The sequence below is a fragment of the Ursus arctos genome, unplaced genomic scaffold (genome assembly GCF_023065955.2).
Source record: "Ursus arctos isolate Adak ecotype North America unplaced genomic scaffold, UrsArc2.0 scaffold_8, whole genome shotgun sequence".
NCBI lineage: Eukaryota > Metazoa > Chordata > Mammalia > Carnivora > Ursidae > Ursus > Ursus arctos.
In genome coordinates, this window is record NW_026623100.1 from 67,506,216 (window position 1) to 67,523,441 (window position 17,226).

Consider the following 17,226-nt stretch of genomic DNA (forward strand, 5'->3'; position numbering starts at 1 on the left):
GGTTTTCCACATAAAGTAGTGTGTCATCTGCAAAGAGAGTTTGACTTCTTTGCCGATTTGGATGCCTTATTATATTTATTTTTTACTCATCATTTAAATGAGCCTGTTTCTCACCTGAAATGCTTTTTACAGTTTTATTTAAATGTTTGCATTCTTTTTTTTCTCTTTTTAAGGTGCCCTTTGTTAATGTTATTTCATTTATGTATATAGTAAACTATACCAACTTTTTTAACAGATAAAATAATTAGGCACAGGGCTTGTACCCTGAAGGACACTGCACATGCGATCATTGCGGCGGAATTGGATCCAGAATTTAATAAACTCTGTGAAGAAATTAAGGAAGCAAGAATAAAAAGAGGTAAGTTATAGAAATGAACTTGCTACTGAAGAACCAAGAATCACTGAGTGTTACTAAATGGTGTTTCTTTAAGGTTGCTGGCATTATGAAAATAATCTACTTTGAAGCACAGACTTTACATATTTCTGATACTAATGTGTCATGTAAATTCTCAAAGATATCTTAAAATTTTGCTTTCTATGCAAGTTTTAGTGAGTGCAGGAGTGCAAATTACAGAAAGTTCTTTTTGGTGAAATTTTTTTTGCAGGTGGATGTCTGTTATTGATTCTTATTATTAAAGGATTTATAGGCTTTCATATCTGTAGAGGGTTTACTTTTTAAGAGCTTTTAGGAATACTGTTTTTGTTTTCCTTGTTGATGTTTATGTGTAATTTTGTAAATATAAAATTAACAGAATTAGCAAATGTGGTGTGTTAATTCAGTGTATAAGCCTGTCCTTAAGGAACTCACTTAGTAGGAGACAGAATTGTAAAACAAATCAAGTACAGTTGAGGTATATGAGTTGATTGAAACATGTTTATAGCACAGAGGAGAGACCTCCTTTTAGGGATCCCAGCATTTTGTCCAGAGTTTGGGGAGTGAATATAGGAGTGTTGTCTCTAGAGAGCAGAAGAAGGGAGGCAGTGACAGAGGAGGAGGAGATATTTGTAAGCACAGCAGAGAATAGCAGGTATAAAGGCACAGAACTATGAAATAACATGGTATATTTGAAGAACTACAAACTGGTATTGCTGAAGCTATAGGGGGTGGTGGGAAATAGAGCTCAAGAGGCGAGCTGAGTCCAGGAGATTGAAATTAAGAAGCTTTTTTCCTACTTCCTTAGGCCCTTCCTAGTCACCTAATCTAATATAGGTTCTGGTCACCATAGCACATGGCATTTTGTCTTTTTTTTTTCTTAGTCTCTCTTCCTTATTTGGAATATAAGTGTTGTGAATGGCTTATTCACAGCTCTGCTGCAGTCCCTAGAACTCTGTCCTATAAATATTTGAATGAATCAATACCAGTGCTAAGGAGCTTAAGACTTTATCCTGTAGGTCAGTGTTTTTCAAAGTGTGTGTGCCTAATACCCACATCAGCTTATTACACTTAGCAAATTAGATTCTCTGAGAGTAGTAAGGCTGAGAAATCTGTACTTTAACAATCTATTCAAGTATTTTTTTGTACACTGAAGTTTGAGAACCATTGCCATAGTCGATATGAGTCATTGAAATATTTTAAGCTGTGGAAAGAATTGGTTAATTGCTTTGGCAGCAGGAAATAGCAAGGTCTCAATGTGTCAGGATAGGAGGATGAGAGACCAGTCAAAAAACTGTCAGAGCCAGTTTGGAAAACAGTTTGGCAGTTTTTAAAAAATTAAGCATAACATTTACCATATGACCTGTGATTCTACTTCTGGAAACAGCCCAAGAGAAATGAAAACATATGCCCGTATAAAGACTATTCATAACAACTAAAACCTGGAAACAACCCAAATGTCCATCAACTGGTGAATGGGTAAGCAAAATGGTATATCATACGATGGCATACTGCTCAGCCATAAAAAGGAACAAATTACTAATACATGGTACAACATAGATGAACTTCAGGAACATTATCCTCATTGAAAGAATCCAGTTACAAAAGACCACCTGTTGTGTGATTCTGTTTATATGAAACATTCACAAAAGACAAATCTATGTAGACAAAAAGTAGATTCGTGGTGGCCTGGGATAGTTACCTAAAACTGGGCTGCTATGGTGATTGCATAGCTCTGTAACTTTACTAAAAATCATTTAATTGTATGCTTAAAATGAGTGATCGTTGTTGTTGTTATGTAAGTCGTACCTCATTAAAGCTTTTGGGGAAAAAAGCTGTTGGGGTTGTGCAGTTTTAATTATGAAGTGGGAATGGATATAGGATCAATGTAAATTGGGGCAGGGTTGGAGGCCATTGTGAAGGGAAGGAAGAGTCAAAATTGGTTGCCTATATTACTGATTTAATGACTTAGTAGATGCTAATACTACCAGTAGATACAGGGAATATCTCTATAGAGATAAGGATGAATAGATATTTTGGTGGGGAAAGATAAACTAGTTAGCTTTAATTTGACCCATCTTTATGATACCCAGTTGGAGATACCAAATAGGTGATACCAAATAGGCAGTTGGATATATGGGTCAGAAGCTCAAGAGATGCTTGGGCTAAACATGTGGATTTGGGAATTCTTATGTGATAGTGATAGAAGCTGAAGGCGTGAATGATACTTTATGGTAGAAGGTATAGATCAGAGTGAGAAGAAAAGGGATTCCAAAGGCAACCCTGAGAAACGTCAATATTTGATGACCACATAGAAGAAACAAGTCTAGTGAAGGAAATTGAGACGGAGTGGTTACTCTTCGGAAGATCCATGTAGGAAAACCAAACTTACTGCAGTGTGGTGTGACAGACGAAAACAGTTCTTGTGAATGGGGTTTAATGACCCAACAAACACTTACACATTCTAAGATGGCAAAAATAATAACTTTTAGACAACATATTATCATTGTCTTAGGGTCATAAGAATGTGTGGCTTTGCTGGGGTGCCTAGGTGGCTCAGTCGTTAAGGGTCTGCCTTTGGCTCAAGGCGTGATCCCAGAGTCCTGGGATCGAGCCCCACGTCAGGCAGGCTCCATGCTCTGCTGGGAAGCCTGCTTCCTCTCCCACTCCCCCTGCTTGTGTTCCCTCTCTCACTGGCTGTCTCTCTCTCTGTTAAATAAATAAATAAAGTCTTAACAACAACAAAAAAAGAATGTGTGGCTTTGCAAATTAAACCGAGTAAACATAGGGTTCCTTTGGGGATTAAGTGTTACACATGGCCTGCCGGGTTATTTTGTTATGATTCTATATCTGGTTTCTTTTCCATTTTAAAACAAAAGATACTGTTTTCATCTGAATTACAAACTGTCCAGGTGTAATTAATGACTAAAACTTAGTTCTATATTTCAGACTTTTTTTTTTTTTTTTTTTTTTACTGTGTTGGTTTATGTAGCTGGGAATATTTAAATAGGTGTTGCTTATCTTCTGCCTGCAGGCTTATCGGTAACAGCAGAACAAATAAATCCTCATGGCACTGGAGCTCGGAAGACAGAAGCTAGAGTTGAAGAGGCATTTCGGCACAAACAAAGAAATCCACTGGATGTCTGGCACAACTCTGCAAATAAATGTGCATGTGAGTGTTTGAGACCATGTTATCCAGTAGTGGGAATGGCTGAGAAGGATGCAGGTTTGTGAGGAGTTGGGGACACAAACCAGGTGCTGCTGTGTTCCCAGAGTTCTTCTCCTCTCTTTTCAGAGGTGAAGAGCTTGTGCAGTAGGATGTCAATCAGAAGTATACTTCTCTTTTCCATCTACATTCAGTATTTGCTGCTATTCATTGAACTAGGTTTGAATATTTTTAGTTTTAAACTTTGGTTTTTGGATAGAGATGTGGAGCCAACACTTTTCATCTACCCCTGCCTCTAATCCTAAGCCCTTGCTGTATAATATATAGGCTGTTCTTGTTATTGTGGAAAATGGCAACTTTGACTTAAGAGAGTGGCCAGTGTGGCAGTAGGATGTTGATTTTTCTGAGAGAATATCTTGTGCTCAGTTTGAAGAATCTGTACAGCCTTTTTAATATAGTTTTGTTTAAGTGAGATGTATTTAGAAAGAGAAAATTCATTGTTCTAGGTTTTCTTCACTTGTCCTCATTTGTGCTGATTATAAGATTTCTGAAAGACAAATGTAAATGAACACAGCATTTTCCTAATATAGTCCATATGTTTTGTTGAAGATAGCCACCCTTGGAAGATATATGCAGTTCTGATATAAAGGTGGTCATACTGTCGAAGCTGTCAGTAAAGCTGGCCATAATATGTTCTTTCACCAGCGGCACTGAATTTGAATGAATGAACGAGACTCTCTCTCTCTTTTTTTTTTTTTTTTAGCTCTTCTCTTTGTAATAACTGGCATTCATATGTGAGAAAATTTGAAGGACCTGGTGGTACCTTTGGTTCCATGAAACTGAAGGAAGCTATTTGGTGTAGTTGTATCTTGGATCATGACCTGGATTATATAATAACACTCAAATTTAAACCTTGAAATCCTATATATTCTCTGCACCTGACACAAATATTTACTAAAACCCATTGAAAATTGGCTTTAAGCAGTTTCATTTCCTTTAAACATTTAAAATGTTGTTTTAATCTACAAATGTGAGTTTTGTTTTCTCTTACCAGTAGATGGCATATGTGACTCATCATTTGTCTGTTTTCACATTAATTTACTTGAATTATAAATCTAAATATCCCTGAGAGAGAGTTGCTTTCCTAAGGTCTTAGTTTTGGAATCAAGCTCAGAGAGGCTGTAAAAATTGACTCTAAAGATTGTGACCCCTATATTGGTTTTTCACACAAAGTGCCCCTGTAAAAGCAAGTAGTATGTGAAAGATTTAGTTCCATAAATGGATACTACTACCCCATGTCAGGTGCTGTAGAGATATAGCAGTGCCTAAAACAAAAATCCCCATTTTTGTGGAGCTTATATGATCAATTTCTCTTATTTTACCAAAATTATACTCACCATTAAAAATAATTACATAAGGAGGAGAAAAATATCTCTAGTTGACGTCCTCCCAAATGAGAACATTTTCTTTTGTTCTTAGCTGGGATGAAAGTGTTAGAAATAAACTTGCTTCAGTTGGCCTTCTAAGCCTTTGCTTAGTCCCTACAGATCAAATAATTGAGCTGGCTCTTGATTGAATAGAGTTTAGCTGCTTCTTTAGAGTCAGATGGCTTAGTGAGGAAAGAAGAGGGGAACCGTTTATGCTTTGGTTGCATGGCTGGAGAATAAGAGGTCACAATGTCTGGAGTCAGTTGTCAGTAAAAACCTAATAGCTCTACCTTTTAGAGAAAGAGCAGGCTGAATTTATTTTTTTTCACTTTTAATGTGGACTGGATTAGTTTTTCATATGGTTAATGGAATACTTAGAAATGCCCATCACTTTAGCTTATGGACAGCTTTTAACAGTAAATTAATAACAGAAATTTCTATTCCAACTACCCTGTAAGTGTAAATTATGAAAATAGGAATTAGTAGGGGAAAAAGGAAGGGAGAGATGATTCAAATGATACGGTTTTGAAGGCAAAATATATTTTAACCAAGTGACAAAATAACTTGAATTTGGGAAATGATTTCAGAAACCTTTAGTAGATTTATTCTTAGATGAGAAAGAAAAGTAATACTTATAACAGCATTTGTCCATTTCCTGTGAATACCTTGGTATCTTTACAGAGACTTAGTAAGGATTAAAGATGAAAGGATGAAAAGTTTGAAAAACACATATATATTTAAAAAAATAATTAAAAAATGAAAATCTTTAATTTTAAATTAAAGATTCCTGGGCCCATTGTTACTGGAAGTACTCATCAAGCTCATGACGTTTTCTGGCATCTAGAGATGAATTTAGTCTTTATAACTTCTGTAGGTCTTCCTTTTTATATTACTGACCAAATATTTATTTTCAATGTTTGTTAATGTTGTTGCTGCCTTGATAACGGAGGCCTTAACTTTTTTCCACATTTTCTTTCTTTCTTTCTTTTTTTTTAATATATTTATTTTGTTTATTTATTTGAGGGAGAGCAGAGGGAAGAGCAGAGGGAGAGGGACAAGCAGACCTCATGCTGAGTGTAGAGCCCAACGTGGGGCTCAGTCTCAGGATCCTGAGATCATGACCTGAGCCAAAATCAAGAGTCAGACGCTTAACTAACTGAACCACCCAGGCGCCCCCACTTTTTTTTTTTTTTTTACATATTTTCAGATGATGGCTGTATAACCAATTGATCCTGCTTGGTGAACCATTTATAGTAGAGGAGGCTAACAGTTGTCTAACCATATTGTCTCTATAAACTTCATAGGGTTTCTGTCCACAACCATACTTTCTGTGGGTAATTCCTTCTTCTGGAAGGAGAGGCAGTGGATAGTTCTTTGTGGGACACCTGTAACAGTTCTGTCTTGATGTACCGGCTCATGCGTTCATTTTCTTTCATGGTTTAGGAGCTTTGGGGTGATTTTGCTGGCAAAGCACTCATTTTCCTGGTGGAAATCCAGGGCTGTGGCCCCCAGTTTTCTAGGTAGCCTGGTAATGTGGTTGGTCATTTCCTAAATGTAGATATTATATGCTTGGCCCCTGAATGTGAGGAATTAGGAATAGCTGTAAAGTAGAATCTAGGAAAATAGAAAATTAATGCTGGGTGAAGTCATATTCAATTTTTTAAAAAATTTCATTCTTCAGATTTTGTCTCTGACTTCATATTCATTCTACTTGTAGGTCGTGAGGATTAGTCAGCATGGATGTCAAGAGCTAAGTAGTTCTTGTGTGTTACACCAGTAGGGGTTTAGTTTCTTTTGGGTCTTAATATAGAGAACATTTGTAAAACAAGTGTTGCGCTCTAAGTTCTATATACCTGTTTTCCTTCTCTCTAAAATAGTTCGAGTTCGGAGAAAATCAAGGCGGCGATCACAGTGGGGTAAAGGAATTATTAAGAAAAGAAAAGTCAATAATTTAAAAAAAGATGAAGAGGACACTAAATTTGCAGACTATGAGAACCATACGGAGGACAGGAAGTTGCTAGAGAATGGAGAGTTTGAGGTAAGCACTGACTGCCATGAAGAAAATGGTGAAGAGACCGGAGACCTCTCTATGACCAATGACGAATCATCATGTGACATCATGGACATGGACCAGGGGCAGAGGCTTAACAATGGAGCGGGCACGAAGGAGAACTTTGCATCTACTGAAGAGGAAAGTTCCAATGAGTCTCTCCTTGTCAACAGCAGCAGTTCTCTAAATCCAGAACAGACATCTAGGAAAGAGCCTTTTCTTAAAGGAAGCTGTCTAAATGGTGAGGCCTCCACTGACAGTTTTGAAGGAATACCTGTTCTGGAGTGTCAGAATGGCAAGGCTGAAGTAGTTTCTTTCTGTGGTAGTGGAGACAAATGTAGTTCTGAACAAAAGATTGTCCTGGAGGACCAGTCAAAAGAAAAACCAGAAACTTCAAATGAACATCATGGAGATGATCCCGAGAAACTAGAGGCCCTGGAATGTAGCAGTAATGAGAAGTTAGAACCTAGCCCCGAAGTGGAGGTTAAAGATGCAGAACTGGATAAAGAAGGTAGAGTGAATATTTTTTTAAAAATCTTCTGAAATTTTAAATTCCAGAGTTAACTAATGGCGTATTTTGTTTGGTCCCCAGTAACACTGGTTGATAAGCAGTTATACCCCTCTGAGAATTTGTTAAAGTTTTCATCTTTTTCCCTGGGAAAGTGTACATACACATGCCTAGTAAATTTTGGTGGAAGTTTCAGAGGATTATGGTTTAGAATGCATTGCTTTCCTGGCTGCTTACTGTTTTGCCTCCCACCTGATTATTATCCCTATCTTAATGGATTTATGGCTAAAGGTTGAGTAAACCCACAGATGTTAAGAAGATGGAATTCTAATAGGAATGATTAGGGTGGGATAGGCTGGGCTGAGAAGACTTGGATACTAAAGCAGTATGGTATGCTATGCTCACATATACTTAATGTTAATTACCACTTCTGTTCATTATAATCATGTGACTTTGAGCTGGTTACTTATGCTCTCCAACCTTGTTTTTCCATCTTCTAAATTAAACTTCAGAGTGGTGTCACTGTAGGAATTGACTAAGTCATGTATATTAATCACCTCTTCTTGTACCTGGCACATACTGAACTATATTCATTCCAGGCATTCACTGTTAGTCGAATCTAAGGGATGTTGAGTCTAAGAGGCTCCATTGCTTTGTAAAGCCAGTGGTATAGGAAGCAGCAGAACCCGTGCTGTCAGATCTGCCTTGCAGACTCAGAGCACTCTGCTAGCTCCTGCCTTCCTATGGCTATGTGATTCTTTTAAGAAGCAGCAGAAAAGGGGGCCTGGGGGTTTCTAGCCCGGCTTTGTTTATCATTCTTCAGCCCGTAGTGCGAAGGGGTGCATTAGAGATCTACCCTTTGAATATACATTTTCATCCTGAACAGGTACTCTTCTTATAACTAAGGTATTTTGAAATTTTATTATGTTCGCTCAATGGTCTGGTATATACATAGCCTTAGCCTGGGATTCGGGCTATGTGGGAAAAGTTTTTTGCTGCCAGTTTTTGAATCCTCTAGCAAAATTAGGAAGTGGGAAGATACTATTCAAAGTCTTAGAATTCTCTTAATGGATAAAAGAGAGATGTGTAATACTGGTCTTTTTTTACTTTTTTTTTTTTAAGATTTTATTTATTTGACAGAGAGAGTGAGCACAAGCAGGGGGAATGGGAGAGGGAGAAGCAGGCTTCCCACTGAGCAGGGAGCCTGATGCCAGCTGCCAGGGCTTGATCCCAGAACCCTGGGATCATGACCTGAGCCGAAGGCAGACGCTTAACTGAATGAGCCACCCAGTCACCCCATGTTCTTAAGTGTTACCTGTTGAGAATTTTGCTTTCTTTTCAACATTTAATAATAGAAGGTAGTTCTTTTTTTTTTTTTTAAGATTTTATTTATTTGACAGAGACACAGTGAGAGAGGGAACACAAACGGGGAGTGGGAAAGGGAGAGGCAGGCTTCCTGATGAGCAGGGAGCCCAACACGGGGCTCGATTCCAAGACCCTGGGATCATGACCTGAGCTGAAGGCAGACGCTTAACCGACTGAGCCACCCAGGTGCCCCATGAGGGCAGTATTTATTCTGGTATTTATTTATTTATATTTATCATACAGACAGGATTTTAAACGTGTTAAAGCTAGGGTTAAGTAATACTAGAACAGAGTGGGGAGAAAGGGAGAGATCTTGCTGATGAGGCACTTTGGATATGAGGTGAGGAGTCCTTTTTAATGTTCTTTCACTATGAGATTTTAGTATGCTTGCAGAAAAGGTTTAAATTAATATTATGTTCAATTGGTTATCTAAAATCTTTAAAGGTATTTGTTGTATAAAGGCTGTATCTGAAGTTTTCACTTGTAACTGTCAGGGCAGTGTTACCTAGTGCAAGTTCTCAGGCTCCTGGATGTCCATGGATTTGGTAATGAGGATCCGAATTTCTTAACAAAACTCTTAGCATATGGTAATTGAACCATAAATAAAGGCTTTCACTCCATAGGCTGTCTGAAATATAAAATTTCTCTGCTACATGGAGGTATATGTTTCCCAAAGCAATATTTTGGTTCTTTTACTATTTATCTGTATAGCAAGCATTGATTAGAGGGAATTGTTGAAAGACATGGGAATAAGAGAACTAACGCAGGAGGGAGGGGGAAGTGTTTGTGTCCTTAGTGTTTGTGACATCGGACAGTTCCTCTATAAAGTTCTGAAACAGGGACGCCTGGGTGGCTCAGTTGGTTAAGTGTCTACCTTCAGCTCAGGTCATGATCTCAGTGTCCTAGGATCTAGTCCCACATAGGGCTCCCTGCTCAGCGGGGAGCCTGCTTCTCCCTCTGCCTGCCACTCCACCTGCTTCTGCTCCCTCTCTGACAAATAAAATCTTAAAAAAAAAATAAAGTTCTGAAACAGTTTGAGTTTGTCTTTGTGTTCCTTACCCCTTGGCTTCTTAGAGTATGCCTACCTAGGACATCACAGGGCTTATGGCCTGTCTGCCCTCTCTGTCCCTCAGAGTGCCTGGTTCTGTTAAATTATGCTCAGCCACCTCAGAATTTCTGTTTGTTTTCAGTGTAGCTGGTCTCAGTATGTTGAGAGGAAAATAATTCGATTGTAGTAATTTACTCTGAGGTAGGAAAGATCACTAGTCCTATTACACTTTGAATGGGCTTATATTTTTAAGAAAAAAATGTTAGATTTCTGATAGAAATCTGGGCAGTGTAAAAGAGAAAAATTTCAGTTCATGTTGAAGTTTTTTGTTTGTTTTTACTTGCAAGGCAAATACGTAGACAGATTGGCCTCACTTGGTGTGAGTATCTGCTTTTCTAGGTTGCCTCCCCTCTTCCAGTTCTGAAAGCTCTAAATTTTAAAATGGTGGCTATCATAAAGAGAGTGAAGACTGTTTATAGGTTAGTGCTTAGAGGTGATGATTGCTTTTCTCTTCCTTTAAGCGGCTGTGTTTATTAGATGATACTCTAGCATAACTTGGCTTTCATAGTTGTGGTTTAATTTTCTTCAATTTGTGTTACTTATTTTAAAAAATTATCATTTAAAGAATATACCCTATTCCAAAAAGTTTTTATGGTGGGTAGAAGAATTTATAGTTGTTTAAGCTTGATTTTTCTTAACTTTTACTTGCTGCAGTGCATTTTTTTTTTTTCAATTTGTAGGTGCTTCTAAAGTAAAGAAATACCGTAAGTTAATTTTAGAGCAGGCAAAAACAACAAGCCTGGAACTGGTTCCAGAAGAGCCCTCTGAGCCTGTGCCACCTCTCATAGTTGATCATGAGAGATTGAAGGTAAACTTCGCTGTTCCCAGTCAGTCTTAAATGAATGAAAAGAGATTTGGATATGTTTGTAGGCAGTGGAATAAAACTAGTTTGATAATCTCTTGCTTTAACCTACAAATATAAGTGCTTTAGGACTTCTGGTAAAAAAAGAGTTATGTGTGTTTTGAGGGGTTTAGAGAATGGTCTTGGTAATAAAGTAAGCCTTAGAATCTTCTAAATGTGTCACTGTTACACCATAGCCTATGGTGTCTGTTGCCTAGCCATTTGAATATACTGTTTCAGTGTGAAAATGAGACCAAATTTCATTTTATTCTCTTCTAATTTTTCTTAGAAATTGCTTGATTTGTTGGTAGATAAAAGCAACAATCTGGCAGTTGATCAACTTGAGAGATTATATTCTCTTCTTAGTCAGTGCATCTATCGTCATCGTAAAGATTATGACAAATCACAACTTGTAGAGGTAAGTGCTCAGTTCATCCTTAGAATAAACAAATATTTGCTTTTACTTGTCCCAGAGAAAAAAAGAGGAAAACATTTTTCTAGCCTATACCTTTCACCAAGTAACTGAAGAATGTTTCAAAGATTTACACTTAGAAGACTCATTAGGCATTATAGTTTGAAGAATAAATCCTTTCTGTATCATTTGTCTCAGGACAGAAGTAACCTGGGATTCTTTGTTTATCAAAACAGAACTTCGTGGTTCTGGGTTGGCAGATACCTAGTATAGCATGTCACAATTCTCTTGTCCCTTGCTTATTACCGACAACACTGAGCATATCACTTGGGCCTATTGAATGCGGGGATGGCCTCACAGTCCTACCACTGCTACCGAGGCAGCCACTGCTGATTAAGGGAGTGGGCCTAGGGAGTGAGACCTGTTTGCCATCCCATTAGTGATTAGAAGAGAACTTAAAAGTCATCTTATTCATCAGATCTAGTCTTATGAGATGGCCACATGAAGGAGTGGTTGTCCTTTTGCTTAGACACTTTGAGGTGATACGTTCCCTTTTTTTAAATTTTTTTTAAAGATTTTATTTATTTGAGAGAGGGGGGTGTGCGTGCAAGCGGGTGGAGGGGCAGAGGGAGAGAATCTTAAGTAGACTCTGAGGTGAGCACAGAGCCTGACAGAGGGCTTGATCTTACAACCCTGATATCATGACCTGAGCTGAAACCAAGAGTTGGACACACGCCACCCGTGTGCCCCGAACCATTCCCTTTCTAGACAACTCTGGGCCATAATGAGTTCTTCCTTATAAATATGAACTTATACTTGTTCATCTAATTTACATCATTAAGCCACATTTCTGCTTTTTGAGGTCATCTGAGCAAATGTAGACCCATTAAATGGCTAAGTGACTTAGACTCCCTGTTCATTTCCCAGTTAGTTTATCTAGTGGTCTGATTATTAAATACTTACTGAATGCCTGTAGTTCCAGATACTGTGCTAGATGTTTGGGCTGCAAAAAATGAATGAGACAAAGTCCCTGCTCTCAAGGAGCATTTCTAGTATATTAAAGATTTATATGTAGAGGATGTGATTATTTTCCATGTTCAATAAGGAATATTGGACTTGAATCAAAGGGAGAGAGCATTTAAAAGTTATTTTCTAATCACATTTTTATGAGTTACATTTTTATGAATCTACACTGTCATTATACAATATATAGAAATAATAAGAAAGCACAAAGGAGAAAATAAAAACATCATCCACATCCCACCATCTAGAGGAAACTAGTCAGTGTTAATCTTTTGGGATATCTTTTGTCCTTTAAAAATGTCTAGATGTGCATAATGTGTATAAGTATGTAAATACATATTTAAAAATTGGGATCATATTGTATATTCTGTTTTATAATCTGACTTTTTTCCTTATTCAGTAATAATATGATGAAACATTTAGCACGAGTGATTTTTATTGATCTAATATGAGAACTTCTTGATTAGACAATAATCTGGCCTATTGTACAGAGATTTAGAATATAATTTCAGGTGTTCAAAGGGGGAAAGGAAAACCAAATGTCTTAGATGTATTGGACACTTGACCATCTGAATGAAATGTGTAGGTTAGAGTTCTTTACTTTTTTAAAAAATTCCAGAACTTGTTTATTCACATGGGTTGACATTTGATTAGCTTGAATGGGTTGAATAGTCTTCAGCAGTGCAACATTTTTCAGTTGGGGATGTGGAACCCTGTAATCTAGGGCCTTTTTTAGGGAGGAAAAGGACTTAATAGCAGAATCACCGGTGAGTGGCATTCCTTGTGGTGATGGCAGTGACTCTTTCTGGCTCCCCCCTCCCTTTTGTTTTCAGCTCTGTTTAGAGTGAGTAACAATGGGAACAGGTGCCTTCTACTTTTGGTACAAGTTTTACTATACTGAATACATTCATTTTGCTTTGAGAGAATGTGAGTAAAGGAAGGGCTCAGGCTCTGGAGTGAGGCTACCTGTACTCAAATTCTGACTTCGCTACTTATTAGCTGACAAATTATTTATATTTATGAATTTCTTAGTACATTATTGGGCATAATAAGCACTCATTGAGTATTACTAGCATCATCTTCATTAGCCTAAATATCAAAATAGGAGCCATTTGGAAGTAGCTATGGTATTATAATCAGAAAATAATTAAAGCTTAACTTGTATCTAAAATTCTTTCTCTAAAAAGTTAATTGAAAGTGAATTTTCCCATAGTGTATTTGTCTTTTCTTTAATCAATAACATGCACTTTTTTTCCCCTTGTAGGAGATGGAAAGAACAGTTCATATGTTTGAGACATTCCTATGAACTTTTCAAGATGAGTGGTTTATCCTCTCCAATCTGCTCCTGACAGAGCAGTCTTCTGAGCCATTCAATTTCAAATTGCACCAATTACGTGCAGAGCCTTGGTGTAAAGTGCTCTCTCACTCATTCTTTCTCTGTTGAATTTGGTGCTATTGTCTCAGGTACCTGAAACCAACCAGCCTACAAGAACCAAACAGAACTTCAGAAACATGTTGTATTTTCCACAAATAAAAAATACAACCCCACAGATTGGAGATTTTTGGTGCTACAGAAACTGCTCTCACTTCTGCTCCTCTTTTCGTGCACTCTCTTTTGGAGACTTATCTCTTAGGGAGCAGACCAGCAAACACGAGGAAACTGGATGGGGCAGTTCTAACTGTGTTGAATTGTTTAAACAGTGGGCAACCTGTTTTGTTTTGTTTTGTTTTTTCTTTCTCCTTTCTCCTTTTAGCATATTTGTTTTATTTTTTCCTCTGGGTAATGGACTGAAACCTGTTTTAGAGTTGGCTATGGTATATTCTGGTGGGAAACTGAAGAAACTGGATGAAATTAGATTAGGCTCTTTAGAACGGCCTTTAATGTGCCTTTTAATTCATTTGAGAAAGATAAGGCTAAACAAAAGAATGGGCTTGTTTGTAGCAAATGAATTAGAATGTCTCTTTGGTCACAACCTTGAAAATAAGTTTTGATACTCTGTGTCATTAAGAGGCAACCAGTGTTTTGGTATAAAATGCCTGTCTTGTTTTCAAAACTCAATCAAGACAGTCATTAAGCCACACGATATACTAAAATGGTAAGTTTTCCTGTATGGTCTGTTTCTGTTTAAGAAACACAAAATAAAACAACAATAAATAATACACTGTCCACCAAAAAACTTACACACTTTACAGTATTGCTGACAATGATGACCAGAAATTAAATAGAGAACGACATTCTTTTCCTCTCTCAGTGGCAATTTAATAGTTATTCATGTTTGAGTTCCCAGAGAAGAATGATTTCATGTATAGTAAATTGTAACTGTTTTGTTTTAAAGCCAGGACTTGCCAAATGGACAGAAAAGAGGAATTTGTCAGAAGCTCCATGAAATTCATTTTCTTTATGCGTAGTTGCAGGTGAGCTTTGGTATGGTCCTTGAATGACAGTATTAATGTTTAAATCCCTTACCATAAGCTTACCTTCACAACTATTCATTTTGATTGGAACCCATTTTGGATCTTGTTGAGTGATTTCTGTGAATTGTACTTACCTAAAATTAATTATGGTTTACTAGTTTTACAAAAACTTCCTATAAATTTGGAGACACAGTCTAGGCAGTTGCAAAGAGGCAAAGGGAGTGCAGTGACATTTTTTTTATCAGATGATTTTTAAACAAAAAAAGTAGAAAATTTTGACAAGTTGGCTTGATATCGTCATTCATTATAGCCGTTAGCTGCAGGTGTGTCTTTCCAATATATGCAACACATGTAGTTTGGGTTTTGATTAGATCAAATGGTCTTGGACTACTGCAGAGATACTGAGCTACCTCAGCTTTTTGTATTTTAGTTACCAGTAGTGTTTACAGAGTCCTGTAATCACTTTGCCACCGTTTACATGCTGAAGCTAAGGTACTTGTCTCCTTGTCTCTGGCTGTTCGTAGTGTGCCCGGCCAGCGCCGCGCGCACACTTTGGCCGTAGGCTACTGCAGTAATCTGAAGTGCTTCTTTGCATTTACATTAACATTTTGCGCCTTCTAATTATAGATTAATTTTTTAAAAATGCCACTTTTTTTTCTTTATACCTAGTCTATGAAGTTTTCATAATATTCAGTCATATAATTCAAGATGCTACCCATGTAGACACACTGTATTTTTAAGGTGGGCAAGTGCGATTAACGATGAACCATTTTAAAGGGGAGGTTATTTGAAACCTCTAATTTGATTATTGGGAGGATTTTCATGCTTTCTTTAGTATTTATTACCATCAAACCAGTTCAAACTATTTTACTGTCTAATACATTAGCATTTTGTATTTTGATGGAAATTGTTACAGAATTTAAAGATTTGATGAAATAAGATGTAGCAGATTTTTTGTAGCAAGTTTCTGCTAAAAGGGTTTTTTGCAAGTCTCAGGTTCTTGCTGCACTATTTTTTTTTAAATATTTATTCCAGTTACTCTAATTCAGAAGCATTCTGTTCAAGTAACAGCAGCACTTGTGAAAGGAAAAAAAAAACGCACATGTTCTTAGTAGGTTACTAAATTTGTACAAGTTAATTAAGATTTTAGCCATCAGTGGGTTTGACAAGGGAAATTTATTTATGTTCAGCATTAAAATGCTTCCAAAAGATCAAGTTTTTTTATTTTAACCTTGATATAGGTGGAGAAGTAGGAGGCAACCTCAGTATGATAGGAACTGCCACTTTGAACAGTTTAGGTCTTAAAGAGAAAGCCAATCTAATGCCAAGGGGAGAAAAATTAGCTGAAATTGTATCAACTCCTCTGCTCCCCTTCCCCCGCCCCCCCAAAAAACCACATACCAGTTTTGCTTACTTTACAGATATCTGGTGGTTCTATAGTTTAAAGCAGCTTGTGAAATTATCCAAGTGGACACAATTTTGTTTACCTTTCTGTAAGTTCTTAATTTTTGCTGTATAGCATTGGCAAAAATATGTACAAATTGACCTCTGTTCTTATTTCCTATTGTGAGCATTATAAATGATAGCTCCTGTGTAAAACTTTGCTCTCAGATCAGTAAAATATGTATCACAGCACAGCCCAACAATAGTTAATGCTCAGCTGTGGGGACCATGGGAGCTTTTTGAAGATGATGGAACCGCACTAGGGTTGAAACTGATGGCTGTGGAGTTAATTGTGGTTTTGAGCTTGAATCTCACCTGTGATTAATTTTTTTAATTTTGTTTTATGTCCTTTCATGACTTGATTTTTCTCATATGCCAATGTATTTGTAGGTTTACTGGATTTTATTTTTAGGGAGTGGGGTGGTAATATCTTCCCATTTTTTGATTAAGTTGGTTCAGCTATGGTGCTATTCAGTAGGTATCTTCAGTGTCAGGTCCCGTAGCTGAATGCCATTGTTATTATAATTATTATTTGTAATCACATTGTAAGCTTGAATTTGGACTTGTACCTGCATCTTTTGTATTTTGTACATTCAGTTATTTAGATTTTGGGAGTCCTTTTTGGTTTCAGTCATGTATGTCTACTTCGTAGATTAAGTAGACTTCATCAACTATGGTCTGTTTTGGGTTTATAGTTTAATTTAGAATTGTGTTAAATTGATGTTTTGCATTTGACTTCATTTTACATTAGTTTGAAGTAAATTATTTAATTTTTGAATTCTGGAATTTTGAACATTTACTGTAATTTGTAATATAACTGCTGTGAAATACTTGAATAAAGACGACAAGAAAAACCTGTCTTTAGCCTGACGATGATTGCTGCTGGCTGCAAGTGCAGCACTACTGTCCTAGCTGAACTCTGCTGTGCGGTTAGGGCGTGTTGATGTTTATTTATCTAGCTGTGTTCAAGGGGCAAGGCAAGCATAGGGTCCCCCTTCTGCTCTGCCATCTTAACTCCTCTGGTCAGCACGTTGATGTTTATTAAGCACCCATCCAAAATCTTGTAATGTTCTTTTAGATTTTAGTAGCCCTCAG

General features: G+C 37.1%; 1 protein-coding gene across 3 annotated transcripts in view; it reads left to right on the forward strand.

The window, feature by feature from the left end:
* The window catches only part of ATAD2B (ATPase family AAA domain containing 2B), a 148,934-nt gene extending 131,949 nt beyond the window's left edge, over positions 1–16,985 (forward strand). For all 3 annotated transcript variants that reach the window (XM_026519592.4, XM_044390587.3, XM_057309379.1), the window contains exons 23-28: positions 236–358; positions 3,408–3,545; positions 6,844–7,527; positions 10,678–10,805; positions 11,128–11,256; positions 13,538–16,985. In XM_026519592.4, coding sequence (XP_026375377.1) covers positions 236–358; positions 3,408–3,545; positions 6,844–7,527; positions 10,678–10,805; positions 11,128–11,256; positions 13,538–13,579 — 1,244 coding nt within the window. In that variant the 3' untranslated portion in view covers positions 13,580–16,985. The remainder of the gene's footprint in view (positions 1–235; positions 359–3,407; positions 3,546–6,843; positions 7,528–10,677; positions 10,806–11,127; positions 11,257–13,537) is intronic.
* Positions 16,986–17,226: the final 241 nt, after the last annotated feature.